This window comes from Pezoporus wallicus, unplaced genomic scaffold, assembly GCF_028554395.1.
Source record: "Pezoporus wallicus isolate ANWC-B61680 ecotype Strahan unplaced genomic scaffold, APGP_CSIRO_Pwel_v1 contig_5485, whole genome shotgun sequence".
In the NCBI taxonomy this organism is placed as follows: Eukaryota; Metazoa; Chordata; class Aves; order Psittaciformes; family Psittacidae; genus Pezoporus; species Pezoporus wallicus.
Genome location: NW_026641550.1, coordinates 1,158,597 through 1,177,293, shown reverse-complemented (window position 1 = coordinate 1,177,293; position 18,697 = coordinate 1,158,597). Strand labels below are relative to the sequence as shown.

Here is an 18,697-nt window from a genome sequence, read left to right as displayed (position 1 = left end):
AACATGGGAAATGTATTGAAACCTTTTGGCATTCAGAGATGGTACATCTTGCAGATAAAAATGGAAACTACCTATATATGTAAGGATTAGTTTGATGGCACTCATGACAGGTTGTTAATTAAAAGGTGATATTACTATATAGAATCTTGTGCAAAAATTAATGTGATCTTTCAGATTCTTGGCTGGTCAGGCTATTAGAAGAAAAGGAAACATATGAGAAAGACTGACTCACTTTTATTATGCACAGGCATTTTAACAGATAATTTAATCCTGAGATAAGTACAAATGGTTGTGCTGCAATAGATATTATTAATGGGCTGACTGAACGGTCATCAACTACAAGTAGCCTTGCTTACTTGAGAGCTGGCTTCTTTGAGGAATCTGACAAAACTTACAGTAATGAGATTGCCTTGACTGACTTTTGTCCAAATTTCTCTGTTTATTCTGTTGATAATCCTTCAAAGAATGTTTTGATTTACTTGTCAACAAAGATGCTTTTGCTGTCTTGCATGTTCTTTGTACTTTCCTGTTGTGATCAACAGTTGATTCAGTTTCTCTGCCGTTCTTCTGAAGGTGTTCTCAAAATTGTTTCATTGTAAGTAATCTTGGTATTTAGAAAAGAAGCTTCTTTTTACACATTGCTATCATTCTGCTAAGCAGAATGAGTAAAAAATTATGCAAATAAGATTAAATCTAAGCTCTGTGTTTGTTGTTGCAGATAAAGAAATCTTTGGATTTTATGCCTGGTAATGTAGAAAATGCGTTATTCTAATGTTATTCCATATGAAATGTAAAGTAGGTCTATGAAGCTTCCCCTTCTAGAATGTATGTACAAGATATAAGAAAAGTTACTCTGTATGAAAGAAGGCTTTTCCATACATTGTTCAGTTTTTGTAGTAACAATGATAATATGTATCTGCAGCCTTCTTTGCTTGGCCTTAGAAAAGAGAAGCTGTAAGCCTTTTTCACCTGTTTGCTTGCTCACTGAAAACAGGGCAAAACTTTTTTAAATAGAGTTCAATAACCTTATATTAACATACATGTCTACCTCCATATGCTAAATCAAAAGCTGTCAACACCAGTCAGCCACTGTTAAAAATGAGTTGTCTGAGCCATGTTAAACAAATTTGCAAGCTGATCCCTGACCTAATTCTGAGCAGCTGCATATAGGGCCTGCTTGAGCTTCATCACAAGTCTTAACATATTCTTACATTTAAATTCAAGCTGATATTCTCCATGAGTGGTATTTAAAAGTATCTGCTCAAGTCCTGGTCTGTCTGAGCTGTTTCTTCATAACTTTTGTTGTTGCTGTTGTTCTTATCAAGGTGTCCTGATACTTGTATTTCAACACAAAAATAAATATAGCTATGCAATATAGCATAATATATGTTAAGTGCAATGGAGAATCTTTACTAACCCATAACACTAGTCTGCTAGAAGTCTTGTGTTTGGAATTCAGGTGGTACAAAAATGCAAGTCTATTTTAGTGACATAAAGGCCAGGTTATTTCTAAATCAGCACTGAATGACGTTTTGTGCCATTACTCTCTAGCTATCCTTGATCAGCTATCATAAGGTGACTTATTTTTAAATTTAAGTTTTGTGTAATTTCAGTGGGTCACTTCTAAGACGTCTTTGAGATAAAATATCTCTGCTTTGGTAGTCTTCATTGTTGTGAGGTGCCAGCTTCGGAGATAGTGGCACTGCGTATGGCCACTCAGCTCTGCCTTTCTGCAATAGTCTTGCAGCTGCAAGTGTTGAGCTCCCCTGTCAGCCTTATCAGAATATTTCCATTCCATGGGCAACTTCAACAGAGATAATGAAAAGCTGCAGAACAAGAGCCCCTTACTGATGTAAAAAATTCCCTGCTGCAGTGCAGTCAGAAAATTAATAATTAACCAAATGGTCATGTTGCTACCACTTTTTCATGTCTACACTAATGCTATTAATTTGGGATTTTAAAAGAACGCCAGTGTTACTCTGTACTGTTACAGGTTTTGTATACGAGTTTGCACCTCCTCTTTGCGTATAACAAACATGATGATGCTGCTTTCTTGGAGATGAACACAGACAGCTGCCTATCTCACATATTTTAGTGCTCCAACGTCAAACTTGCTTCACCAAAGAGGTATTGAGAACTGGATATAGCTGGCATATCATGACACCGAGGTCATATCAGAACCTTAATGTTGAGCTTGACCACTCTAGATGCAGGGGTTACTTTTCACTGGTTTGGATTGTGGTTTGGGGGTTTTGTTTTTTTGGTTGTTTGGTGGTTTTTTGTTTGGGGGGGGGGGGGGGGTGTAGTTTTGGGGTTTTTTTTTTTGTTTTTCTTTGGGTTTTTTGTTTGGTTTTTTGTTTGTTTTTTCTTTTCTGCCTTGATTACTCTGTGCCTAATTTTGGCTATTGAGTGGGGATAGCTGTGCAGGACACTTCCACATACACAGTACTCATATTTCTTTACCACTTCATTTAAAAGCTGCATGTTTGATCGTACAGAGTCTGTTTGCAGTCCCATTGCTCAGTTCAAGACTGACCTGTTTTCACTGTCATCTTTAAGTTTCTAGTAAAGCCAATTCAGAAAGTTTTTCCAAATATTCATTATGTGAGGTGGCTTTGTTAGCTTGAGCACACTGATAAATGTCTCTTGGCCCTTGTGATAATGAGACCAAGCTAATCAGGCTTACTGAAGTTCATTGGTCACCAGGCAATGCTTCACAAAGCCGGTTGATGTCTGGCAATGCTAATGCTAAACTAAGGTTAAAATTAGTAAGTTGTGGCAGATCTAAGCTGGCTGTGCTTATAGCTAGTCTGGATCAGGGTGGGTTTACTAGCTTGTTCACAGATGTGTGAAGAAGTCTGTACTGGATGCAGTGTATTTGTGTTTTACATAGCGGTGGTTTTGATCTAGTAAGTTGTACTGTATCGCAGTATGCAATTGTTCCTTTGCAGCTGTGATACCTGCAGAAAACCTGCACTTGCAGATAAATGCAAGCAGGTTTTTGCCTGTCTTGTTTTCACCTTAGGATTTTCAGTTTCATTTGGTAGACTGTGACTTACGAAGAGCTTCATATGATGCTGAACAAGAAGTTCAGCAACCAGCTGTTGAAATGGGAAAAAACTTCTTTCTCTGAAATACAGGTCTGTAGTGGTGAATGTTTGTTTAGTCTCTCTAAGTGAAAGGTATGCTTTCAGTTAACCTGGGGATGGTAAAAGTTAGTGCTGTGCAAATAGAGTTGTTAACTGGCAACAAGGATTCATTGTGATAAAGCTTTGAAACAATTGAGAGGTAAAAAATATGGTCTGTTGTGTGCATATTGTGTGTACAAGGAACTTCTATGCTTGTATGTATCTTCTAAGGATTATTTGGGTTCTCTTCTCTATTGGAGTAAAGCCTGTAGTTGCCTTTGAGGATGACTTGAAAGAGAATATGTAGGTTATGGCTTGGTACATTTTTCATAAAAGCTGAGGTTTTCTGTTTAGAAATGCTTGCTGTAAAAACCTGTAACTATATATATACACACATACATATGTGAAAAGGATTATTATAAATCTCTTCCAGCAGTTCAGCAGGTGTTAACCGATAAAATAGTGAGCATATGGAGAGAAACATCCTCATTTTAAAACCAGTTGGACAGACAGCAAGTTGGATTGGTGGGGGAAACCTGCTTTTACCTGTTCAAAGCTGTGTGTCAAGAAACGTTGTATCAACTGGGCAAGAGCCAGAGTGAGTTCTAGCAGTAGATTATACTTCATCCTAGTCTTTGTTATCTATAAATCTGATTGCTTTTTAGGTCTGGGCAATCAGTATCTTACCCTCTACAAAAGGCTCATGAAAGTAAATACCATAATTGATGTGTTCAATGCCTGTTCATTTTTGGTTTGTGTCTCGCAAGAGGAGATGCTTTCAAGAAGGCATTCAAACATATTTTGATTATCAAAAGTTGTTGCAAAATGAAGCTGACGTCCAAAGAAAACGCGCTCTGAGGGGATGATTGGAAGCAATAAAAGTATATGAAGTGTTTTATTTTATGCAAAGTTATTTGTACCCAAATTTCTATTCTGTTTTTATAACATGATAGAAAACCAGATTAGGAACTCAGAAATTACATAATCCCATAATACTAATGCACTGATATTCTGCTACCCTCAGCACTTCATTAGCATCTTGTTACAGATGTCTCCCCGTAGCAGTGAAATGTGTCAGAAAAGATCACTCAGAGCCTAGGCACTGTGCCCTCTCAAACTGCCATGTGTCATTTTTACTAGTATGTTGGGATTTCTAACTTAATATGTCAGTGGTATTTTGTGATAGTATTTAAACACCTTTTGCAAGTGGGTTTTTTTGGTGTTTTTTTTTTGTTGTTTGTTTGGTTTTTTTGGGGGGGTGTTGTTGGTTTGTTGGTTTTGGTTGGTTTTTTTTTTTAGCAAATTAGTAGCCAGACTGACAGTTCTTAGGACACTTGCATAATTGTAAAGTAAAGCTACTTCTTGCTGCGTATCAGCAATATATACTTTGTTTAAAATGGAAAGCACGGCTTTGAGAACAAGAAGTATCATGATGAAGTTTTGTTTTAAAACAAGGGTAATCAGCACTATGGTAACTCTTAGAACTTTTTAACCTATTGCTATAAAGGCTTACAAGGTGGAACCTGTACTGATAGATGTTTGCAGCAGGCTGAAATCCTGACTGAAGTGACCAGCTGTGTTACTTTTTTTGTTTAACAAGTATAGATATTTCTAGTCTTTCCTGTGCCTTTTTGTTAGCTAGGGATTGATGGTAGTCTTTGTTCATTTTGCACACCTGAAAGATTTTCTATGGATTAATTTATTAAAGAAGGTCTGTTTGTATAAGAACTTGCTCCTTTCCCTTCCCTTTATGAGTTTGTGTACATTAGTATTCTATCTGTACAGCATCAACAGATTCTCTAGGTTTTCCAATCTCCAGATATTTAGATAATGCTTATTTCTACAGAAAGAATGTAACAGAATTTGAGTACAGCAGACTATTTATTATATGTGGATTCGCGCGTTAGCTTATTCATTTAAGATGGCGGTTTGCCTAAGGTGAAATCAGGACACTTAGTAAAATGTGGCACTTAAACTTACATCTTGAGTTTCTGTTCTGTTGCAGGATTTGGGGATTTCTTTTGTAAGACTTGCAAGCATGAAAAAACCTGAAAGATACCCCAGTGACACAAATTTTACTATCTGTAAGAGAATCTGATGCTAGTGCCAGTAAGCAGTAATAGTAGGTTTAGTTCATTAGTTTATGAAATTCTGTACTGGCCATGAAAGAGCAGATGATAATACCTTTGGCAATACTTTTAACGTAACTTTCCTAAGTCATTGGTCTGTTTCATGTTGCAGGCATCCATTATTCAGATTGTGGCTGCACATACCATAGAGATGCTTAAGTGTATTCCCAGCAGTTTGTTCCTGCTGTCATATGCTGTTGTGGGATGGGTGCTTGTGTAGGCATAAAATGAAGTGGGATGGGGAACCCAGGTTAAAAAGTTAGTTAAAAGCATTTAGTCTGTTGCTGTTACAGAGATGTTGCATTTCGAGCAGTGACACCTTTGTTGCATGTAGATCGATCAAACCTTGTAGTTAAATTTAAGCCTATCACTTATTTGCTGAAGGTATAGTCGCTCCTATTTCTGCTTGATGCTTGGTACTGTTATGCAGTGAAGGGAAAAAAGCTTAGGCTAAATCTAACTAAATTCCTTTTCCCTTTTGGTGCTTGTTTTTTGTCCTGTAACTTCAGTGTTCTTATTGTGGTTTTCTGAGAAGCAGTAAATTAGAAGTTTTGAATTTGTGAAAATAAAGACAAACTCCAGCTTTCACCCATTTTTTTTTTTTTTATTCCTTTTAGTTCATAGTCTTGATCTTTTTATTTCCATTGTCATTAAAGTATCAGCTCTCGGAGATCAGAAATGAATGTTTTGTTAAGTTTAATGGTTGATTGTCTGTCCTAATCAAAAAAAATTTGTGCAGTACTGAAACACGGTCCTGCTTAGAAACCCCCCAAGATCCAGACTAGTGTTTTTCCTTTAAAGAGAGGCAGACCCTTCCCAAAGGTGGGCAGGGACAGGTCAGGAAGCAAGGCACAAATTGCAACATAGGTTATTTTGGCTGCATGTGGGGAAAAACCTTTTCATCTTCTGGCTAATTAAATTTCAGAACAGATTTCCCAGAGTGGTCATGGATTTCCCTATTTGGAGATACTGAGAGCTTCTGGACAAAGGTCTGAGTAACTTGGTACAGCTGGAGTGGCTACAACCAGGGAGCTGGACCAGGAGACCTTCAGAAGTCCCTTCCAATTTAAATTATTCTGTATTTACAGACTAACAAACTCTTGGATGTTCAGTCAGGTCATGGAATGTGTTTTGTTTTGTTTTTAACCAGGTGAAGTAGGAAAAGCAAGAGTAACATTCTGCTTAATGAAAATGCTGAACAGTCAGATGGTTTCTGTTTCCTGCAAGCTTGCACGTATTGAGCATGTTTACTAGTCAAATCCTGTGATTTTTCAGAGGGAAACCAGTACTGAAGAATAGCCAGTTCAAGACTGACTATATAAATGTGTACCGTTTTTTTCTGACCAGCTTTGGTTTCACCAACTGTTTCAGCAGAACTCCTTTTAATTTAAATGTAGTGATCCAAAACATGAAAGTCAATCTCCAAATGAATGATACATGAAATAAATCTCATAAAAGCTTCTAAGGTTTGGTTCTATTCCTTCAACAGTTTACAGCAATATTTTTTTTAATCTATCAAAGTAGATATAATAGCACTGCCAGACTTGATATTCTAATGTGAAGCATGTCTTTATCCAAAACAAGATGGTACAAAGAGCTTTCAGTGTATGGAGATTTAAACAGAGGAAAAAAATACATTTTATTTTTTTAATAGTGGACAAAACTTACCTCACCTGGAGTATTGTGTACAGTTCTGTTGTCCTCAGCATAAAAAGGACATGGAACTGTTGGAACAAGTCCAGAGAAGGGCCAAGAGGATGATCAGGGGACTGGAGCACCTCCCGTATGAAGACAGGCTGAGGAAGTTGGGGCTGTTCAGCCTGGAGAAGGCTGCGTGGAGACCTCATAGCAGCCTTCCAGTATCTGAAGGGGGCCTGTAAGTACGCTGGGGAGGGACTCTTCATTAGGGCCTGTAGTGATAGGACAAGGGGTAATGGGTTAAAACTTAAACAGGGGTAGTTTAGATTGGATGTAAGGAAGAAATTCTTTCCTGTTAGGGTGGTGAGGCACTGGAATGGGTTGTCCAAGGAAGTTGTGGATGCTCCATCCCTAGCAGTGTTCAAGGCCAGGTTGGACAGATCCTTGGGTGACATGGTTTAGTGTGAGGTGTCCCTGCCCATGTCAGGGGGGTTGGAACTAGATGATCTAAAGGTCCTTTCCAACCCTAACCATTCTGTGATTCTATAATTCTGATTTTAGATTCACCACCTGTTCCAAAGAGCCAATGGTAATTGTGAAAGAGAACAGGAAAATCTGCATTTGAAGTGCTTTGCGATGAAGGGGTGTTGAAGCATGTGCCTGAATGCATTATGTGACTCTAAAAATCAAGTTAGGAATTTGAAAGGAGAAAATGCTCTAATGACAAGGAAAGAAAATAGATTAAACAGAATGTGAAAGGCAAGTTCTTCTGAGGTTACTCGAAAGAATTGGGACTGAGTTATATCACACGTTCTCCCTTATATTTCATGTACTAAGGGTTGACTTCAGACAGTTTAACCTTCCAGTGGCATCTTTGTAGGAGAAAATGTTTTGTTTCAAAATGACTTAAATTTAGCCCAAATCTCTTAATACAGACTTTGTGTGTTGTGGGAAAGTTCAGTTGTTCACAAGCATTATATCATAATGTCACCCCTAAAGCAAGTCATGAGTGGTAAGGTCTTGCTCTTCAGATGATTGTTCCTAAACATTTAAGTGGTAAAAATATACATAAAAAGCTATTCATGTCATTGAGGCAAAAAAAACTAAATGAAAATTTTCATGCAGAGAGGAAAAAAATAAAAGTTAAAATTATTAGATTTTCCGTATTAGAAAAAGTTTTCCTGAGGTCAAACTAAGTGGATTCTTTTCTGTCCAGTAAAAAAAAATGGCCTTATGCTGCAGCCCATAGCTGCTTATCAATATGAAAGTTAAAAGAAATTGATATTGTTAGTTCATTTCAGCCAGACTTAATAATGGACTCAGAGACAGAAGAAGTGTGGAAACTGGCTCAATATGGGGCTTATCTTCTATTTAAGGTCTTTCAGTTGAGCTATTAAAGTGCTGCAGAGTACATCCAAATAGTATTGTCAGTGAGGTTTCAACTGATCACTCCTAACATGCCTTCTGCTGTCACCCAGCTAAGCTTGAAGAGGAGGAAAGCGCCTTACTCAACTCTGTCTTGCCACATCTGCATTTGTTTAATGGTATTTAGCTGTTAATGACTGGATATAGCATGGGAAATAAGCAGGAGGAGTTGGAAACATGTGTTAAGTCAGGAGATTATGATCTGGTGGCAATTACAGAGACGTGGTGGGACAGCTCACATGACTGGAATATAGTCATGGAAGGCTATGTCCTTTTCAGGAAAGACAGGCCAGCCAGGCGGGGTGGTGGGGTTGCTCTTTATGTGCGGGAGGAACTACAGTGCGCCGAGTTCTGTCCAGGGACAGATGATGAGCGAGTTGAGAGTCTGTGGGTGAGAATTAAGGGGCAGGCTGGCAGGGGGGATACTGTTGTAGGTGTCTGTTACAGACCACCGGATCAGGGTGAGGAAGTTGACGAGGCCTTCTACAGGCAGCTGAGAGCGGCCTCACAGTCACAGGCCGTGGTCGTCGTGGGGGATTTTAACTTCCCTGATGTTTGCTGGAAGGACCACTCGGCAACCCAGCCGCAGTCCAGGAGGTTCCTCCAGTGTATGAATGATAGCTTCCTCCTGCAAATGGTGGATGAGCCGACCAGGAGAGGAGCGCTGCTGGATCTCATCCTCACTAACAAGGAGGATCTGGTCGAAGCAGTAAGGGTTGAGGGCTGCCTTGGTTGCAGCGACCACGAGATGGTGGAGTTCAGGATCTTGTGTGGCAGGACTAGTAGAATACCAAGTAGAATTGCAACCCTGGACTTTAGCAGGGCAAACTTTGGCCTTTTCAAGCAATTGCTAGGGGAAATCCCATGGGCAGGGCTGCTTGAAGGTAAAGGGGCCCAAGATAGTTGGTTGACATTCAAGGACTGCTTTTTCCGTGCTCAAGATCGGAGCATCCCGACACGTAGGAAGTCAAGGAAGAGGGCCAAGAGACCTGCGTGGCTAAATAGGGAATTGCTGGGTATGCTCAAGTGGAAGAGGAGAGTTTACAGGTCATGGAAGGAGGGGCTGGCCACTTGGGAGGAATATAAGGCTGCTGCTAGAGGATGTAGGAAGGCAGCTAGGAGGACTAAGGCATCCTTAGAATTAAACCTGGCAAGAAGGGTCAAGGACAGCAAAAAGAGCTTTTTTAAATACATGGCAGACAAAACTAACACCAGAGGCAATGTAGGCCCACTGATGAACGGGATGGGTGCCCTGGTGACAGAAGATACAGAGATGGCAGAGTTACTGAATGCCTTCTTTGTCTCTGTCTACTCTGCTGCGGGCAGTCCTGAAGAGCCCTGTACCCCTGAGACCTTAGATGAAGTCAGGTCGACGGAGCGGTTTGCCTTAGTCGATGAGGAATGGGTTAGAGACCAGTTGAGCAATCTGGACATCCATAAATCCATGGGTCCAGATGGGATGCACCCGCGGGTGCTGAGGGAACTGGCGGAAGTCATTGCTAGACCACTCTCCATCATCTTTACCAAGTCTTGGGAAACGGGAGAGGTGCCTGAGGACTGGAGGAAAGCAAATGTCACTCCAGTCTTCAAAAAGGGCAAGAAGGAGGACCCGGGTAACTACAGACCGGTCAGCCTCACCTCCATCCCTGGGAAAGTGATGGAACACCTTATCCTTGGTACCATCTTAAGGCATATCAAGGATAAGAAGGTTATGAGGGGCAGTCAACATGGCTTCACCAGGGGGAAATCATGTTTGACCAATCTCTTAGCCGTTTATGAGGAAATAACACGGTGGATGGATGATGGCAGAGCGGTGGATGTGGTCTACCTTGACTTCAGCAAAGCATTTGACACAGTCTCCCACAGCATCCTCACAGCTAAAATGAGGAAGTGTGGACTGGATGATCAGGTAGTGAGGTGGACTGTGAACTGGCTGAAGGAGAGAAGCCAGAGAGTTGTAGTCTATGGGGCTGAGTCTAGTTGGAGGCCTGTAACTAGTGGAGTGCCTCAAGGGTCAGTACTGGGACCGGTATTATTTAATATATTCATCAATGATTTAGATGAGGGAATTGAGTGTACTATCAGCAAGTTTGCTGATGACACTAAGCTGGGAGGAGTGGCTGATACGCCAGAAGGCTGTGCTGCCATCCAGCGAGACCTGGATAGGCTGGAGAGTTGGGCAGGGAGTAACTTGATGAAATATAACAAGGGAAAGTGTAGAGTCCTGCATCTGGGCAGGAACAACCCCAGGTTCCAGTATAGGTTGGGGAACGACCTGTTAGAGAGCAGTGTAGGGGAGAGGGACCTGGGGGTCCTAGTGGACAACAGGATGACCATGAGCCAACACTGTGCCCTTGTGGCTAAGAAGGCCAATGGCATCCTGGGGTGTATTAGAAGGGCGGTGGTTAGTAGGTCGAGAGAGGTCCTCCTTCCCCTCTACTCTGCCCTGGTGAGACCGCATCTGGAGTATTGTGTCCAGTTCTGGGCCCCTCAGTTCAAGAAGGATAGGGAGCTGCTGGAGAGAGTCCAGCGCAGGGCAACAAGGATGATTAGGGGAGTGGAACATCTCCCTTATGGGGAAAGACTGAGGGAGCTGGGTCTCTATAGTTTGGAGAAGAGGAGACTGAGGGGTGACCTTATCAGTGTCTATAAATATATAAAGGGGGAGTGTCACGAGGACGGAGCCAGGCTCTACTCGGTGGCAAACAATGATAGGACAAGGGGTAATGGGTACAAACTGGAACACAAGAGGTTCCACTTAAACTTGAGAAGAAACTTCTTCTCAGTGAGGGTGACGGAACACTGGAACAGGCTGCCCAGGGAGGTTGTGGAGTCTCCTTCCCTGGAGACATTCAAAACCCGCCTGGATGCATTCCTGTGTAACATTATCTAGGTGTTCCTGCTCCGGCAGGGGGATTGGACTAGATGATCTTTCGAGGTCCCTTCCAATCTCTAACATACTGTGATACTGTGATACTGTGATATGATTTGAGGAGCTTTAGGAAAGAGGGGACATGCATTTGTGAATGTGCTGTAATAACAATTTGTCAGGCAATTGTATGGCATGTCAGTGTCAGCAACTAGACAGCCTTGCTTGAACCTCTTGAAGAGCTCCCTATTTTAAAAGAGTTCTCATTCTTATTTTCTTTGAGTGTGGTACTTTGCCAGTGAAATATTCTCAGTGATCCATATTGCCATGTGAATGTGTATCTTGCTTGAGTGTTCAGAAGCATTGCTTCCAAACTGCATTAACCTTTCAGCTGGCATTGAATCTTCCAGGGCTGCATCACTGTGGTCTATTGTGTGACCTCTTATAAGCTGAGTTAATGGAATATAACTAACTGCACCTTCTTTTACAGTTATTAGTACTACATTAATTGCTTCTAACTACTTAATAATGTGGAGTTAGTAAACTTTTTACAGTAATATTTCCATTTCCTTTGCTACTGACAGAACAGTTTTGTTTTCATACATCTGTGTTGGAAGTTTGGAAAGTTCAGTGCACAATCCCAGGAAGATGGAGGCACCATTCTCACTTACTAGATTTTCAATCTAATATTACCATTCACTGCTAATTTCACAGACTCAGAAGTGCTTTCTAATTTGTAATTTTCAATGTTGCTTTTCCCATCTACTCTTTCTTTGGCTTCTCTTTTTTCTGAAGTGTTAAAGTTCCTGAAATAGCCTGCTGATTTCTGTTAACATTTCATGTAAAATAAGCTCTGCTGATCTACTGAAAAGCAGAAGGGAATGTTGGAAGTGGAAGCAGGGATAAAGATTATAGGATCAAATGGACAATTATGGGAGATTGTAAAAGCAAGCTCTCTGTCCTCTATGGAAACTTCTCATATTCTACAAACAGCATGACACTGGTTCTGCTGGAGAAACCATGATTTACATGGCAAAGCAACTTTTGGCAGTGTTCCTAATGCAGTGCAAAACAATTAGGATGTTAGCAGCATTTGGAAGGTGCCTGCATTTCAGGGACAGCTTTCTAATGCAGATAGGGCTTAAGATACTTAAGTCATTGAAGACTGTCGTATGTTTTCTGCTTGTTTATACACTTGATAATATTTAAAATACATGCAGTATATTTACAGCCTTCATCAGTTTACATTATATAGTTTTGAAGTAACCTGAAGTAACCAAAACACTATCAAAAAGCTAAAAAACTTCTTTTTCAATACCAGTAATGAATCTTCATGTAAGTCATGCAAGTGTGTAGGAGATCAGTCCCAAAATATGCTTTGGTAAAAAGAGAAAATGTCAAGCAAAACCAGCCCCAAACACTGAACTGTTCTGGTTCTTAGGAACAGTTGGGAGCACACTGGGATTTTGAGATGTATTTAAGTATATTCAAAAAAGGTGTGGGGTGCTTTTCACAATTAATTTTTCAAGATGAGCAGCCTATTACGTTTCAAGTAGTTGTACACATACAGTTTGATATAAGTGTTGAAAGATTTCTGCACTGATTGTTTACAGTTTCGGAATATCATCCTGACCAGAAGCACAGGGAGTCAGACTTACCTAACTGGAAGAACACTAAAATAAATACAGTGCAGATAAAGCTAGGGAAATTTGATTTGACAGGTGAAATATTTATTGACCTTTTTTAGTCTGGTATTTATTTTCAGAGCATGCAATTAGTTTACCCACTAACTAGATGGAGTTGATGGTGTGCTAGCTTTTATGTTTAATAACTACTTAGAGGGCATCATGGTGCCAAACATGGCAGCATTTTAAAGTATTTCTAAAAAGTATGCTGAGATAATATCATGTTTCAGAGAGAGATACCTCCAATTACTGGTGTACTTGGACATCTTAGAATCATAGAATAGTTAGGGTTGGAAAGGACCTTAAGATCATCTAGTTCCAACCCCCCTGACATGGGCAGGGACACCTCACAATAAACCATGTCACACAAAGCTCTGTCCAACCTGGCCTTGAACACGACCAGGGATGGAGCATTCACAACTTCCCTTGGCAACCCATTCCAGTGCCTCACCACCCTAACAGTAGAGAACTTCTTCCTTTATATCCAGTCTAAACTTCCCGTTTTTCTTAACCCGTTACCCCTTGTCCTATTACTACAGACCCTAATGAATAGTTCCCAATACCTGGGAACACTAGACTGAAAATCTCATTGCTCTTTGGTCTTTGTCTGCATGAGTGTATGCTGTGTTCCTTCTAAATAAGAAATAAAATAGCATTGTCAGCTGAGGATGTTTTCTGGCTTTTATAATCAGGTGTTTAAAAGAATTGTCAGACTTTTCGTTCTCTTGCTAAATGGAACAACTTGGCATCTGCAAAGGATGAATCATTCTTTTTCAATGTTAATCATTCTTGATGTGTTATAAAACTCTTTCAAGTATTTTAAAGATAGCTGCTATGGTAGTGTTCAAGGAGTAAACATCCCCTCACTGTATCTTATCACTAAGATTTTGGCATTTTCTTCTGAAATGTTATGTGTTCCATTTGTATTAATCATATAAAATCTAATGTTACAAGCAGAAGCTGTAGTTGGTACAGCAGTGGCCTTGGTCTGAATCAGATTGAAAGTTTCCTCTGTTCTTTAAATTTTTTTATTTCTTTAAAGTTAGTGATTTGACTAGATAGGTAGTTGCTGCTTAAATATTAATGCACTTTTTTTTTTTACTTATTTGTTGAAGAGAAGGGCTTAAATCTCAATGCCTCAATAAAAATGTTGTTCGGTTTTCCATTTCATTTGAGAAATCTGACAGATGAAAGTGGGTAATCTTTATATTTTTCAGCACAATTTGCAATAGTTTTAGTCAAGTTAGGTAAAAATCTGTATTTTGGTGCCTGTCTAGTTAAAGTGATTTGTAAGGACCATCCCGCATTAATTTGCTTTATATGTAATGGTTTTTAAAATTTGCTGCATATTTGTATGACTTGTAGGTATACTTTAAATACCCTTCCACAGAATTGGGGCATGTATGTGTGCAGCTAATTGAGTAATTCTGATGTTAAATGGCATTCCAGACCTCAAAAGAGTAATGTCATCTTTATGCAGAATGAAAGAAAAAGCCATGGCAATAACTAGGCTGCTAGTCTGTCAAAACTGTTCACACAAAGTAGATTTTAAAACACTAAAAGTTCAGTTTTTGAGGCGTCTGTAATACTGAATGTCTATCAACCTAACTTTGTCCTTTAAAAATGCTAACATATTTTGTAATGAAAGCATAGTTTTAAACATATGACTATCTGGAAAAGTGTTGCTTTTGGAGTGAAGGAATGTAATTTTAAATATAAGACTTGCTGGAAAGGTGTTGTTAGAGTTGTAGATTTGTGCTTCCATTTGACTGTCAATTGGTGGCTATGTTGGCTACAGTAAGTATCTTCTAATAAAGCTATACAGGCTTAAGGTTTCCTGCCATCCCATCCCAGACTATCAAACACTTGAGACTTTATATGTATTCTATACACACCAAAAAAATCCCTACCCTGTGTACTTTCTGCACTTTCACCAGGTTCACTATTGGCTTATTTCTATCAGTCTTATCAGTCTTTTCCAACCCTGGATTGTATGCCGTGATTCTTATTTTCCATGCATATGACAACTTCTCATCATGGAAAAAGTATTTTTGGACTAATATAGTTTGACTTGACAGCAGTTCCTGCAGTTTCTACTTGAAACTATCATCTGTGTTTAGACGGACCAAGCTGGTATGTGGTTCCTTTTTTGTTATGGTTTCTTTACAGCTTTCATAGTGAAAGAGCTGAAATATTATCACTATTTCAGGTAGTAAAAATGTACCAAGACAAGGGCCAATGGAAAGACAACTTAAATTGTACATCTAAGAAGCCTGCAAGTTATTTATCACTTTGTACAGAAGTCATTCCATTCAAGGATAAAACTGGATTTTTAAATTTTTTTCAGTTTTAAAGCTTGAGTTGTGGAACTCTGAAACAATTACATATTTAAAGAAATTGCTTTCCACAAGTCTACTTTGTAACAAAATGTCCTTGCTTTCCCTTACACTGAAAAGTCTCCTCAAAACTATTATTTTAGGTTGTTTTGAAGTACTACTTACCTTTTTTTCTTTTCCCATTATTATTCCTTCTGCATCATTTCTCTTTTGCAATAATACAGATTGGCAGAATCCTCAGTGCAAAGCAGCACAAGATAAGAAAAATTATTTGCTACTACCCTCAAACAGGAATAGCTGAGTGAGGCTTATAGTAAGGTAATAAATACTCCAAATGCATCTGTTTAGCAGAAGACTGAAGACAAATGCCAGATACTTCATCCTTCTGAAGTCAACAGAGAGTGGTAGGAGTCATCAGTGTGCTTGGTGACATCGCCCTATGGAGCACCTTCATCATCTTGGGTCATACGTCTTTTCTCTGCTTTTCTCACCTTTTATCCTACCTGCTGGGTGTAGGACATTAGAAAAAGAAATTAAATAGGTCTTTATCTGTTACCAAACTTCTGTATTTTCTATTTCTTCTCCCTCCTTGCTTGCAAACTCTCTCTTGAGTTCCCTTTCTCTGAAAAAGCTATTGTGTTTATCATATTTCCAGTAGAGTCCTAGCGGGATATAGATCTTTTCTATAGATGCATTTGGTTGATAAACAGATGGCATCTTTGACTTTCCTTCAGTGCACATAAAGGTACACAGAGAAATTAGAAGTGTATTTATGAAGGATCAGGTATCAGTGATTTTCTTACAGCTTTCTTCTAGCTTTTGGGATTGTCAATTTAAATCCGTGGATAAGCAGTATAAAATCTTTTGATCCATGTTTGTATACAGAGCTTTACTTCTTAATAAAGCAGGTGTGGCATTAGTGAGAACAGAGTATTTGGAAAGCATGTTTTAACTTATGGTGAAATAAGCTCCTTTAGGAAAAAAAAATCTTAAATATCGGGAGAGAATACATATGCAGCTTCTTTTTATGTCCTCTGCCATTCACAAAAATGGAGAGACTGTGGGATCTTCACCTGTGTGTTCTCATGTTCTCATCTTTTTCTGAAGGTTGAATGCTGACTCAAAGAGAATATAACCTTTTGAAGCTCAGCAGGGTAACTCATGAGTATGATTTGCTTTTAATGGTGGTTCCAGACCTGTCAGAGCAAATTAAGATGTTCTTAGAGGAGTATCAAATCCCATGCTAACTTTCATGAACAAAGGTCAAACAATTATTTAATTAAATGTGTAAACATTTTGATAGATTTGCCTATATTAAAGTTAGCATAAGCAGAAAATCTGGTGAGAATAGGGTTCTGTACGTTCCATTCCTTTTCATAGTGTATTATTTAGGAATACATTTCTTTACAGGTATTTCTTGATACATAACACTTTAAATATAAGAATACTTACTAGCAAGATATTTTAAGATGCCTTGTCCAACTGAATCTGTATGTTATAGTAGTATAAAATATGTATAGTGTATGTTATGCATTACAATAGTATAAACAATCTATTGCTATTTCCCATGCTGGGGAATGGTTAGACTTGATGATCTTAAAGGTTTTTTCCTACCTCGTTGGTTCTGTGATTCTGCGATTCCTTTAATTTCATAAGACAGCACTTTTATCATACACAGTTTCTTGCTTACAGCTGTTTCTGCTTGTATAATAAAGTGCAAACACCTTCAAATGTGACTGTATCATGTATGTGAGAGCATTTATATCTTTCTTAACCTAAACATAGGCTAAATGTATTTAATTTGAATGGAATGTTTTAGAGATGTTACAGAAACTACATTGAAGACAAAGGGTTTAATTTGAATTTTCAAAGAGGTGGTTAAGGGAAATTAAAATATATTATTAGTGATTATTTCAGAGCATTTTGATACAGAATAATCTGTTAGAGGGTACACTGACTCTCTGCTCTTTGGCAGGTGGATGACATCTTAGGAGAAGGCAGCGATGAAAGTGATAGTGAAAAAAAAAAGCCAGAAAAGAAAGGTGAAAAGCCTCAGATTAGTTCAACAGAAACTCTAGGAATGAAAACGGATCAGAGACCTGGATCATCGTCATCGTCATCAAGTGAAAGAAGCTTAACATGCAGTGTACCCAGGTATGAGTTTTTCAAACGGAAAAAGAAGCGTTAACGATGTTTCAGTGTGTGTGTGTGCACTCTTCAGCATGGGTTTGACAATGAAATATTTGTGTCCTTCTTAACCTCTGCATGTTGGTAACTGGTTTATTTTGGGGTGGTTTGTAACTCTGAAATTGTCATGCTTACTTGCCCCTGTAGTGGTTTGGGATTGATTTAAAGAAATGATCACAGTAAAGGTGTGTTGACAACTAGGATATTGCCTGTTTTGAAAGAACTGTAGATCACTGATCTGTGTTTATTTTAAAGAAGCATTGATCCTGAGTTAGATAGAGGACAATGTCCTCTGCAGTGTTACTTTAAGTAAAACAAAGCATGTTTTGGAAAGCTATGCTTTTTTTCATCTTGGGTTTTTTTTTTTTTTGAGATACTTTTATATGTGCCATTCATCAAAATCAGGTTGTTGAGATCATTGTCTGCTTAGAAAGTAATTTAAATTTGCTGGTCTCTTCTGCATAAATTATTTTAGTATTCCAGCATTTACTGTTGAATGATGACTATCAAGTAATTTGCTAGTAAACTAGGACTTGATAAAATAAGTACTTATTTTAAATATGTTAAGGAATGGTTCTCAGTCTGCAGCCGCTTAATGTTTAAGTCCAACAATGTTTAGAGAACAACATAAGATGAAGATTATAGCACTTTTAATTTAGAACTGTTGTAATATCATCATCCTGTACCACAAAGTGCTAAAAATTGCAAACATGACTCAAATGTGAATTGTAGTTTCTTTCTGCTCTCATAAAGGATTCTGTTTTCAGTCATAAGAATTTAAGCTCTAATATTTTTCTTTCAATGGAGAATAATATAAGTAGTAGGACTTAAGTGGCTTATTTACATTTACATTATTTTAATTTTTATGAGCTTTGGTTTAGTGCACAAAGAATGTATGAGAAAAAATGCAAAAACCACCACAGAATATGATATATAAATATTCACAAGGAGATTCTGATTGGGGTAGTAATGTTGCTGTGTGTCAGGAGTTTACTGGAGGAAGAACTACATGGAAAGCTTGCACAGGCCTTTTAGTTTATCATGGGTATTTATCTTCAGAAAAATGCCAGTCTAAAAGGTATGAGACTTTGTCTCAAATAGTAGAAGAGAAATTCCCTCCTAAATGAAGTTTGGAAGAGGAAAGACAAGCCAGTAATGAATATTTTTAGAATACCATTTGAAGTAGCAAGGCATAGTGGTGGCATGTCACTGATAATTCATTCTAATACTGTGATATTTTTGTGTGTGTATAGAAAATGCACCAAATTCTGACAAAGAAAAGACAAAAGGAATAATTGTA

At 38.6% G+C, this 18,697-nt stretch overlaps 1 protein-coding gene across 2 annotated transcripts in view; it reads left to right on the top strand.

Moving 5' to 3' along the window:
* CTDP1 (CTD phosphatase subunit 1) overlaps positions 1-18,697 on the top strand; it is a 104,055-nt gene that overhangs the window by 54,320 nt on the left and 31,038 nt on the right. For both annotated transcript variants that reach the window (XM_057424224.1, XM_057424225.1), the window contains exon 12: positions 17,186-17,364. In XM_057424224.1, coding sequence (XP_057280207.1) covers positions 17,186-17,364 — 179 coding nt within the window. The remainder of the gene's footprint in view (positions 1-17,185; positions 17,365-18,697) is intronic.